Below are 12,474 nucleotides of genomic sequence, written 5' to 3' on the forward strand. Positions count from 1 at the left end.
CATCTGCAGGTTTCTATCCTTCAGAGAGAAAGTGAAGGATCGACTCACATGTCTGAGGGAGGAAGAGAAGGAAGAGAAGGAAAGAGGAGGAAGAGAAGGAAGAGAAGGAAAGAGAAGGGAGAGTAGGAAGAGAATGAAAGAGAATGAAAGAGAAGGAAGAGAATAAAAGAGAAGGAAGAGAAGGAAGAGAATAAAAGAGAAGGAAGAGAAGGAAGAGAATGAAAGAGAATGAAAGAGAAGGAAGAGAATAAAAGAGAAGGAAGAGAATGAAAGAGAAGGAAGAGAAGGAAGAGAATAAAAGAGAAGGAAGAGAAGGAAGAGAATGAAAGAGAATGAAAGAAAAGGAAGAGAAGGAAGAGAATAAAAGAGAAGGAAGAGAAGGAAGAGAATAAAAGAGAAGGAAGAGAAGGAAGAGAATGAAAGAGAATGAAAGAGAAGGAAGAGAATAAAAGAGAAGGAAGAGAATGAAAGAGAAGGAAGAGAAGGAAGAGAATAAAAGAGAAGGAAGAGAAGGAAGAGAATGAAAGAGAATGAAAGAAAAGGAAGAGAAGGAAGAGAATAAAAGAGAAGGAAGAGAAGGAAGAGAAGGACGAGATGTTCTTCAACTATTCATTGGTGTTGATTGATGAGCAGCTCAGACACATGAGGCTGAAGCACTTTATTGAGGAGCAAACATGAACAAAGGAACACGAGGAGCTTCTAAGCTTGTTGAGCAGCTCGAGCTGCGAGATATTCTTGCTTCTGCTGCTCGGCTTTGATCCGAAACTCTTTCTCTCTGAGGATCAGCTGCTTCTTCTCGTCCTCCCAGGCCTGGACGCGACCCTCGTACCACTGCAGGTCTGGCTCCTCAGCAGCTGCCAGTTGGTTTTCAGCCATTTCTCTCACTAGAGTCCTGAAGGAGGAGGAAGAGGAGGAGGAGGAGGAGGAGGAGGAGGAGGAGGAGGAGGAGGAGGAGGAGGAGGAGGAGGAGGAGGAGGAGGAGGAGGAGGAGGACGAGGAAGAGGAGGAGTCGACTCTCCCTCCAGACTCCAGACGCACCCGAAGCTCCTGGAAACAAACACAAGCTTCAACATCACCGTTCAACAAAAATAAAACCAGAAGAAACATATTTGATATTTATTCACGCATTTATTTCATTGATATTGATTTATAATGATGTTTATTATGGTCTAATAGTGTCGCAGTCGTACAACTACATTAAAACTAGTTCGGTTCACGATACTAACTAACAGTTTATCTCTACGTCAAATGTCTCCGTGTCCCCGTGTGTCCCCGTGTCCCCGTGTCCCCGTGTGTCCCCGTGTCTCCGTGTCCCCGTGTCTCCGTGTCTCCGTGTCCCCGTGTCTCCGTGTCCCCGTGTCCCCGTGTCTCCGTGTCCCCGTGTCCCCGTGTCTCCGTGTCCCCGTGTCCCCGTGTCTCCGTGTCTCCGTGTCTCCGTGTCCCCGTGTCTCCGTGTCCCCGTGTCCCCCTGTCTCCGTGTCCCCGTGTCCCCGTGTCTCCGTGTCCCCGTGTCCCCGTGTCTCCGTGTCTCCGTGTCCCCGTGTCCCCGTGTCTCCGTGTCCCCGTGACTCCGTGTCTCCGTGTCCCCCTGTCTCCGTGTCTCCGTGTCCCCCTGTCTCCGTGTCTCCGTGTCCCCGTGTCCCCGTGTCTCCGTGTCTCCGTGTCCCCGTGTCTCCGTGTCCCCGTGTCCCCGTGTCTCCGTGTCCCCGTGTCTCCGTGTCCCCGTGTCTCCGTGTCCCCGTGTCTCCGTGTCTCCGTGTCTCCGTGTCCCCGTGACTCCGTGTCCCCGTGTCCCCGTGTCTCCGTGTCCCCGTGTCTCCGTGTCCCCGTGACTCCGTGTCTCAGTGACTCCGTGTCCCCGTGTCTCCGTGTCTCCGTGTCCCCGTGTCTCCGTGACTCCGTGTCTCAGTGACTCCGTGTCCCCGTGTCCCCGTGTCCCCGTGTCCCCGTGTCTCCGTGTCTCCGTGTCTCCGTGTCTCCGTGTCCCCGTGTCCCCGTGACTCCGTGTCTCAGTGACTCCGTGTCCCCGTGTCTCCGTGTCTCCGTGTCCCCGTGTCTCCGTGACTCCGTGTCTCAGTGACTCCGTGTCCCCGTGTCCCCGTGTCCCCGTGTCCCCGTGTCTCCGTGTCCCCGTGTCCCCGTGTCTCCGTGACTCCGTGTCTCCGTGTCTCCGTGTGTCTCCGTGTGTCTCCGTGTGTCTCAGTGTCTCAGTGTCTCCGTGTCTCCAAACCATCAACATGTGTTTCCTGTTGTTTTCCAACCACACTGACCTTGAATCTGTCCATATATTCAGAGAGTCTCTCTCGCTCCTCCACGTCCTCCTCCATCATGCTCTCCTTCTTCTCGTCTTCTTCTTCTCCACTCGACTCTCCTCCAGACGAGTCAGAGTCCAGCGAGGACAGAAGCTCCTGCAGAAGGTCATGGACGTAATCCAACTGTGGGCGAGACAAGATGGAGACGCTCGGAAAGGTTGGACTCAAACATGGAGAGAATCGAATCACAGGAATAAAACAGGAAGGTCTTGATGGAATAACAGTAGAGATGATGAACGAGGCTGAGAAGGAGATCTGATCACGTCATGGAAGTGTAACCTGAGGCAGAAGACGTCACCTTCACTTCCTGTAATCCGCCCTCGTCTCTACATTAATGTCTGCTCTGACACAGAAGGTTAAGGTCCTCGTGCGTCGATGGACGCCTGGAGCGCCGCCGCCTCCTGGATCTCATTAGAAACATCTCAGTGTGTTTGAGCTCAGAGGTCGTCGTGTCTGCAGCTCGTCCAGGTGATGCTAGTGTGGCGTCTGCTGCCTCCAGTTACCTTCATCCATGAGGAGGACGTCTCTAGACTCACCTGCTGCAGCAGGATGTTTAAAACTAGACTGGAGTCTGTATTCATCTATTATTTATATCTGTGCAGTGAAACTAATAAACTCATTTATTTATATATATGTTCATTTTTTTACTGTGAACTTTTGTTGGGGAAACAAAGTTAGTTCATGTTACTTATGACAATAAACACTTTGAATCTTGAATTCATCAACTGATGATGATGATGATGATGATGATGATGATGATGATGATGATGATGATGATGATGATGATGATGATGATGATGATGATGATGATGATGATGATGATGATGATGATGATGATGATGATGATGATGATGATGATGATGATGATGATGATGATGATGATGATGATGATGATGATGATGATGATGATGATGATGATGATGAAGATGTTGAAGATGATGATGACGACGACGACGACGAAGATGTTAATGAGGATGAGGATGATCATCATCTTTATGATGATGATGAAGATGAAGATGAAGATGATGATGATGATGATGATGATGGTGATGATGATGAAGATGATGAAGATGATCATGATGAAGATGATCATGATGATGGTGATGATCATGATGATGATGATGAAGATGATGATGGTGATGATGATGAAGATGATGAAGATGATCATGATGATGGTGATGATGATGAAGATGATGAAGATGATCATGATGAAGATGATGATGATGAAGATGATGAAGATGATCATGGTGATGATGATGAAGATGATGAAGATGATGATGATGATGATGATAAAGATGATGAAGATGATGATGATAAAGTCAATAAAGACGAAGATGATTATTTTAACAATTCAACAAGTAAATAGTTACAAAAAACAACTTTCTCAACAGAGATATTTACTATTTCAATAGATACATAATTTATATTAAAATATTTAAATGTAATTTATCCAATAAAAAAGCATAACAGATGTTTACAGTTTTTTTATCTGCAGAATGTGATGTGTGATCTTCTCTACATGAAATGATCGTGACGTATGAAGATCTTCTCTACATGAAATGATCGTGACGTATGAAGATCTTCTCTACATGAAATGATCCTGACGTATGAAGATCTTCTCTACATGAAATGATCGTGACGTATGAAGATCTTCTCTACATGAAATGATCCTGACGTATGAAGATCTTCTCTACATGAAATGATCGTGACGTATGAAGATCTTCTCTACATGAAATGATCGTGACGTATGAAGATCTTCTCTACATGAAATGATCCTGACGTATGAAGATCTTCTCTACATGAAATGATCGTGACGTATGAAGATCTTCTCTACATGAAATGATCCTGACGTATGAAGATCTTCTCTACATGAAATGATCGTGACGTATGAAGATCTTCTCTACATGAAATGATCGTGACGTATGAAGATCTTCTCTACATGAAATGATCGTGACGTATGAAGATCTTCTCTACATGAAATGATCGTGACGTATGAAGATCTTCTCTACATGAAATGATCGTGACGTATGAAGATCTTCTCTACATGAAATGATCGTGACGTATGAAGATCTTCTCTACATGAAATGATCCTGACGTATGAAGATCTTCTCTACATGAAATGATCGTGACGTATGAAGATCTTCTCTACATGAAATGATCGTGACGTATGAAGATCTTCTCTACATGAAATGATCGTGACGTATGAAGATCTTCTCTACATGAAATGATCGTGACGTATGAAGATCTTCTCTACATGAACTGATCGTGACGTATGAAGATCTTCTCTACATGAAATGATCGTGACGTATGAAGATCTTCTCTACATGAAATGATCGTGACGTATGAAGATCTTCTCTACATGAAATGATCGTGACGTATGAAGATCTTCTCTACATGAAATGATCCTGACGTATGAAGATCTTCTCTACATGAAATGATCGTGACGTATGAAGATCTTCTCTACATGAAATGATCGTGACGTATGAAGATCTTCTCTACATGAAATGATCCTGACGTATGAAGATCTTCTCTACATGAAATGATCCTGACGTATGAAGATCTTCTCTACATGAAATGATCGTGACGTATGAAGATCTTCTCTACATGAAATGATCGTGACGTATGAAGATCTTCTCTACATGAAATGATCGTGACGTATGAAGATCTTCTCTACATGAAATGATCGTGACGTATGAAGATCTTCTCTACATGAAATGATCGTGACGTATGAAGATCTTCTCTATATGAAATGATCGTGACGTATGAAGATCTTCTCTACATGAAATGATCCTGACGTATGAAGATCTTCTCTACATGAAATGATCCTGACGTATGAAGATCTTCTCTACATGAAATGATCGTGACGTATGAAGATCTTCTCTACATGAAATGATCCTGACGTATGAAGATCTTCTCTACATGAAATGATCGTGACGTATGAAGATCTTCTCTACATGAAATGATCGTGACACATGAAGATCTTCTCTACATGAAATGATCCTGACGCATGAAGATCTTCTCTACATGAAATGATCCTGACGTATGAAGATCTTCTCTACATGAAATGATCGTGACGTATGAAGATCTTCTCTACATGAAATGATCGTGACGTATGAAGATCTTCTCTACATGAAATGATCCTGACGTATGAAGATCTTCTCTACATGAAATGATCCTGACGTATGAAGATCTTCTCTACATGAAATGATCCTGACGTATGAAGATCTTCTCTACATGAAATGATCCTGACGTATGAAGATCTTCTCTACATGAAATGATCGTGACGTATGAAGATCTTCTCTACATGAAATGATCCTGACGTATGAAGATCTTCTCTACATGAAATGATCGTGACGTATGAAGATCTTCTCTACATGAAATGATCGTGACGTATGAAGATCTTCTCTACATGAAATGATCGTGACGTATGAAGATCTTCTCTACATGAAATGATCGTGACGTATGAAGATCTTCTCTACATGAAATGATCGTGACGTATGAAGATCTTCTCTACATGAAATGATCGTGACGTATGAAGATCTTCTCTACATGAAATGATCGTGACGTATGAAGATCTTCTCTACATGAAATGATCGTGACGTATGAAGATCTTCTCTACATGAAATGATCGTGACGTATGAAGATCTTCTCTACATGAACTGATCGTGACGTATGAAGATCTTCTCTACATGAAATGATCGTGACGTATGAAGATCTTCTCTACATGAAATGATCGTGACGTATGAAGATCTTCTCTACATGAAATGATCGTGACGTATGAAGATCTTCTCTACATGAAATGATCGTGACGTATGAAGATCTTCTCTACATGAAATGATCCTGACGTATGAAGATCTTCTCTACATGAAATGATCGTGACGTATGAAGATCTTCTCTACATGAAATGATCCTGACGTATGAAGATCTTCTCTACATGAAATGATCCTGACGTATGAAGATCTTCTCTACATGAAATGATCCTGACGTATGAAGATCTTCTCTACATGAAATGATCCTGACGTATGAAGATCTTCTCTACATGAAATGATCGTGACGTATGAAGATCTTCTCTACATGAAATGATCGTGACGTATGAAGATCTTCTCTACATGAAATGATCGTGACGTATGAAGATCTTCTCTATATGAAATGATCGTGACGTATGAAGATCTTCTCTACATGAAATGATCCTGACGTATGAAGATCTTCTCTACATGAAATGATCCTGACGTATGAAGATCTTCTCTACATGAAATGATCGTGACGTATGAAGATCTTCTCTACATGAAATGATCCTGACGTATGAAGATCTTCTCTACATGAAATGATCGTGACGTATGAAGATCTTCTCTACATGAAATGATCGTGACACATGAAGATCTTCTCTACATGAAATGATCCTGACGCATGAAGATCTTCTCTACATGAAATGATCCTGACGTATGAAGATCTTCTCTACATGAAATGATCGTGACGTATGAAGATCTTCTCTACATGAAATGATCGTGACGTATGAAGATCTTCTCTACATGAAATGATCCTGACGTATGAAGATCTTCTCTACATGAAATGATCCTGACGTATGAAGATCTTCTCTACATGAAATGATCGTGACGTATGAAGATCTTCTCTACATGAAATGATCGTGACGTATGAAGATCTTCTCTACATGAAATGATCGTGACGTATGAAGATCTTCTCTACATGAAATGATCGTGACGTATGAAGATCTTCTCTACATGAAATGATCGTGACGTATGAAGATCTTCTCTACATGAAATGATCCTGACGTATGAAGATCTTCTCTACATGAAATGATCGTGACGTATGAAGATCTTCTCTACATGAAATGATCCTGACGTATGAAGATCTTCTCTACATGAAATGATCCTGACGTATGAAGATCTTCTCTACATGAAATGATCCTGACGTATGAAGATCTTCTCTACATGAAATGATCGTGACGTATGAAGATCTTCTCTACATGAAATGATCGTGACGTATGAAGATCTTCTCTACATGAAATGATCGTGACGTATGAAGATCTTCTCTACATGAAATGATCGTGACGTATGAAGATCTTCTCTATATGAAATGATCGTGACGTATGAAGATCTTCTCTACATGAAATGATCCTGACGTATGAAGATCTTCTCTACATGAAATGATCCTGACGTATGAAGATCTTCTCTACATGAAATGATCGTGACGTATGAAGATCTTCTCTACATGAAATGATCCTGACGTATGAAGATCTTCTCTACATGAAATGATCGTGACGTATGAAGATCTTCTCTACATGAAATGATCGTGACACATGAAGATCTTCTCTACATGAAATGATCCTGACGCATGAAGATCTTCTCTACATGAAATGATCCTGACGTATGAAGATCTTCTCTACATGAAATGATCGTGACGTATGAAGATCTTCTCTACATGAAATGATCGTGACGTATGAAGATCTTCTCTACATGAAATGATCCTGACGTATGAAGATCTTCTCTACATGAAATGATCGTGACGTATGAAGATCTTCTCTACATGAAATGATCGTGACGTATGAAGATCTTCTCTACATGAAATGATCGTGACGTATGAAGATCTTCTCTACATGAAATGATCGTGACGTATGAAGATCTTCTCTACATGAAATGATCGTGACGTATGAAGATCTTCTCTACATGAAATGATCGTGACGTATGAAGATCTTCTCTACATGAAATGATCGTGACGTATGAAGATCTTCTCTACATGAAATGATCGTGACGCATGAAGATCTTCTCTACATGAAATGATCGTGACGTATGAAGATCTTCTCTACATGAAATGATCGTGACGTATGAAGATCTTCTCTACATGAAATGATCGTGACGTATGAAGATCTTCTCTACATGAAATGACCGTGACGTATGAAGATCTTCTCTACATGAAATGATCGTGACGCATGAAGATCTTCTCTACATGAAATGATCGTGACGTATGAAGATCTTCTCTACATGAAATGATCGTGACGCATGAAGATCTTCTCTACATGAAATGATCGTGACGTATGAAGATCTTCTCTACATGAAATGATCGTGACGCATGAAGATCTTCTCTACATGAAATGATCCTGACGCATGAAGATCTTCTCTACATGAAATGATCGTGACGCATGAAGATCTTCTCTACATGAAATGATCGTGACGCATGAAGATCTTCTCTACATGAAATGATCCTGACGTATGAAGATCTTCTCTACATGAAATGATCGTGACGCATGAAGATCTTCTCTACATGAAATGATCGTGACGTATGAAGATCTTCTTGCATTTAAACGACTCGTATCTGAGAGTTTCAGGTAACATTACTTTATTAATCCCTCAGCGAGTCAAGGCTTCTCACCGTGTCCTTGGGCAGCTTCACATCATCTGTGGAGGCGTCCAGTCTCTCCAGGACGTCCAGAGCTCGACTCAGGTACCCCCGGGTCCAGTCGAGGGGCATCCCTTTGAACACGCCGTGGATACCCTTCAGCATCTCCAGCTTGCCTGGATCCAGTGGAGGAACAAAGATAAGGAACGCTGCTGAACTGAAGGAGTGATAAACACACACCGAGGATGGCGTTCCCCAGAAGTCGAGCGCTCAGACCCACGTTATCTTCCAGCTGCATCCCACAGAGCAGCAGCGACGCTCCCAGCGCTCGCTCCTCCGACTCCTGAAGCCAGAGACGCCTTTCATGAACATGTTCACAAACATGTCAAATAATGTGCTTTAAATGGACGTTCGAGTCTCACGGTCAGTGGTGGCTTCGTTGCTAGGTAACAGCTGAGAGAGTAGAGCGACAGGATCAGAGTGGAGTGAAGATGGAAGGCTTCCTGCAGCATCACCTCCTCCACCACAGAGCAGGCACCTGTCCAGAAACACACCTTCAACATAGAGTCTTATTTGGATCATGAGTCGTATTGACACCAGAACTGATGTGGTACTGAAACTCAACTAGTACCAGTATTGGTTCAAAACACCAACGCGACAAACACCTAAAAGACCTCAAGGATTAGAACCCAGACCTGCACACGAGTTCAGGGAACAAGAGTCCAAATCCTCATTCAGTGACTAAAAGCCTCCTTCGCTCTGAACACAAGCGGCTCTGGAATGGATTATTTTTAAATGCAGCTTATTTATACTATATTGTTCCATTTATATTAAATCATTCAAAGAAAAGTCTTGTATTTTCAATTAGATTTTTCTGAAGGTGTTTGCAATAAAACAAACACTTGAACCGTTTTAAATGTTAATTTACAATTTGATCGGTTTAATTCAGGTCTCGATTGATGGTTCTGAGATTTTCTATTTAAATAAAGTCATTAATGACATTTTTGTTCCAGTTTTCACTTCAAAAACTGTGGAAAATGATTGAAATACATGTTTGTGTCGAGGAAACACGAATGAAGTTATTTTTTACTTCACAGATTATATATTATTAGAGTATATATATCATGTGTTGCAGTGATGCCACAATACAAACACAACAACTTCACTATTAGCTTTTCCTTGATTTTCTGGAACTCCTGTGTTGTTCTCTTTGTTATCTTGACCTTTAAAGTATATATTTTATTGAGTATTGTTTTGATTGTTTAAGCGCTTTGTGACCCTGGTCTGGAAAAGATCTATATAAATACAAATTATTTATTGCTATAAAAAACATCGGCAAACACGTTTGTGTTCAGAAAAAAAAAGAAATGACAACAATCAACCAAGAAATGAATATAAAACAAGTCTTGCAGGAATATTGTGTGCAAACAAAAACCTCCTGATATATAATGATACGTTAAAATGTACAACTTGCTTTTAAAGTCTTCCTCCTTTATGTAGGAATCAATGAGGATGTTGAAGGTGAAGTTGTCCGGGAAGATCCCGTACTGGACCTGCACAGAATGAAAGTGTTGGAAAAAGGTTTCACAAGCAGCGTTTGAACGTCTGATTCTAGGAGATAAAATATCGCCTCCTATAGTCACAGAGTGTTTCTATCGAGTCAGTACCGTCTACCCAGATCATACCAGACCCACTCGGATTGAGGACCATCAGACCCAGGATCAGACGCAGCAGGGGCTTCATGCTCTGCTTTACATGACTCAGTCAACTGTGACATCATCAGCGACGCCCAGACACTGAAGGAGGTTTCGCAGCCAGACGTGCGACACGTGAGGCGAACACGTTTGATGTGGTTTGTCAGTTCGTGTGCTGGAGGTTGATCTGTGATCCTTCTCACCGACATAGAATAGAAGTCTCCACGACTGTTATCAATCGTCAAATCTAATCCTTAAAATATCGGCTGAATATAATCAAACGTTGGGAAATGTTTACAGAAATATCCAAACACGTACCTTGTTCTTTAACATGTGCAAAGCCTTTTCTTTCGCTCCATATTTTAGACACTGTCTGACCATCGCATGGACCGTCCAGTCGCGCAGGTACCAGCAGTTTGGACTGTGGCGGAATCTGGACGGAAAATAAACGTTAACACGTTTCAAAAGTTCAACACTAGGAGCAGAAAAATGGTTCAACGTAATGTGTTCAGCAAACATCCAAACTCCATCCGTGCCATCACAACAATGGACGTGTACGGACGAGGTAAACAGGAAAAGTCTGGGATTGTCCAGAACAAAGAAATGTCACCAAACAAAAAACCAAACCATTCATTCCCAGAAAAAGATCGAGCAGAACTCGACACAAACGCACAACTGGAGATGAAGTCTTACTTGTAAAGGTAATACTCTGTTTGATCGACTTCTTCACGTGACGAGATGTTATCAACAAACTGAATAAAATAAAAACAATATTCAGAGATTAATAAACTTCCTTCATCTCAAGAACAATCTTACGTGTCAAAGTCTCCAGAACTTACTCGACCGATGCTGAGAGAACTGACCGGAAGATTCTTCTCGTATGTTTTGTCCATCATGTTCGCCAGCAGCGCTGCAGGTGAGAAAATGTTGCATGAAGGAAAAGTAAAACATTAACTAACGTTTATCTTTCCATCCCTCCATCCATCCCTCCATCTATTGTTCTTGACCCAGACATCTCTCAAGGCTGTGTTACACTGCCCTCTTGTGTCCAACATCAAACACTGCGCAACCAAACACACATTAGATCAGTCAATGTTTTTAAACCGACATCATTAGAATGTAGTAAAATCAGAACATAAACAATATATAAGACAGTATTTAATCAAACTATAATGTTCGTGATTTTCTTCTAGCAATATAGTTTCAATTGTGTACAAAGATGTTTTGATTTAAATCTCCCTCCATGAATTCTTAAACAGGATTATCGTCAGAGGTTCAGTTTTAAAATTCATCCATAGTTTGTTTTCCTTGTGCTCATGTTTCTGGTGCTAAATTCATTATTCATTATTTTCATTATTATTATCGTTTGTATCAAACTGTGTGTTTAAGGTGACTTTAAGACTCGTGCAAGTCTTACCAAGGTTCTGCGGGTCTTTCTCTCTCGCCTCCCACAGCTTCGCATCAGTATAAGCGGCTGAAAGAAGACTTCTTCTCGCTGCGAACACAAATTTAATAGAATCGTAAACGAAGGTTAGATTAGCTGCATGTTGCTAACAGAGTTAGCATCAGGCGACATTAACCGGGTTAACATGAGGATAATTGTTGTGACATGACATTGAACGATATCAATCTAGAATCCTGGAAAAGGTGAGAAATGTGTCGCAGAAACGATACCTGACAACGCTGGCGATAAACGTTTAACTTTGACAGCTGCAGTCAAGCATCGCTTCAGCACGCAGGCCGCCATCTTTGGACCAGACGAGTGGCGCGGGGAGATGACGTCACATGCCAGGTTAAAAAGAAGTGCTAAAATATGAACATTTTAAAATAGTTTATAGTTGACTAATAATAATAAATATGCACTTATACGCCAGAATACGGATCGTTCCTTGACGCGTTGTGTGTCCATTTCTGGAAAGAATAAAATAAATAAAAGTGTTACTGTTGAACATAATGCGTCTCTAACATATTCATTAGAATTATTTTATTTTTAATTCACGTTTCTTCTGCTCGCTTCTGTCTCTCGTTGAATTCATTGAATTCTCTTCCATATTAAGTGTCGTTTAAACTGTAGTGTCTTTAAAAAAACTAGACTCGACAAAATTAAATTAAAT

The 12,474-nt window shown here is 41.4% G+C and overlaps 1 protein-coding gene across 1 annotated transcript; it reads right to left on the minus strand.

Annotated features, from left to right (window-relative positions):
• Positions 1-643: 643 nt before the first annotated feature.
• Positions 644-12,117, minus strand: mrps27 (mitochondrial ribosomal protein S27). The gene is made up of 11 exons (XM_087785701.1): positions 12,035-12,117; positions 11,778-11,855; positions 11,200-11,270; positions 11,054-11,112; positions 10,679-10,793; positions 10,141-10,219; positions 9,089-9,204; positions 8,907-9,009; positions 8,700-8,842; positions 2,271-2,435; positions 644-1,047 (listed from the first exon to the last, which is right to left on the minus strand). The coding sequence occupies exons 1-11, from the start codon at positions 12,105-12,107 to the stop codon at positions 700-702; spliced, it is 1,350 nt and encodes a 449-aa protein (XP_087641827.1). The 5' UTR covers positions 12,108-12,117; the 3' UTR covers positions 644-699.
• Positions 12,118-12,474: the final 357 nt, after the last annotated feature.

Source organism: Callionymus lyra, chromosome 1, assembly GCF_982586985.1.
Source record: "Callionymus lyra chromosome 1, fCalLyr1.hap1.1, whole genome shotgun sequence".
NCBI classification, from domain to species: Eukaryota; Metazoa; Chordata; class Actinopteri; order Syngnathiformes; family Callionymidae; genus Callionymus; species Callionymus lyra.

Coding starts and splice junctions, on each gene's coding strand:
- mrps27 (XM_087785701.1), bottom strand. CDS start 12,107: ATGGCGGCCTGCGTGCTGAAGCGATGCTTGACTGCAGCTGTCAAAGTT. Junction 10,220..10,678: donor TGCACATGTTAAAGAACAAG/GTACGTGTTTGG, acceptor CATTCTGTGCAG/GTCCAGTACGGGATCTTCCC. Junction 8,843..8,906: donor TCTGGGGAACGCCATCCTCG/GTGTGTGTTTAT, acceptor CACTGGATCCAG/GCAAGCTGGAGATGCTGAAG.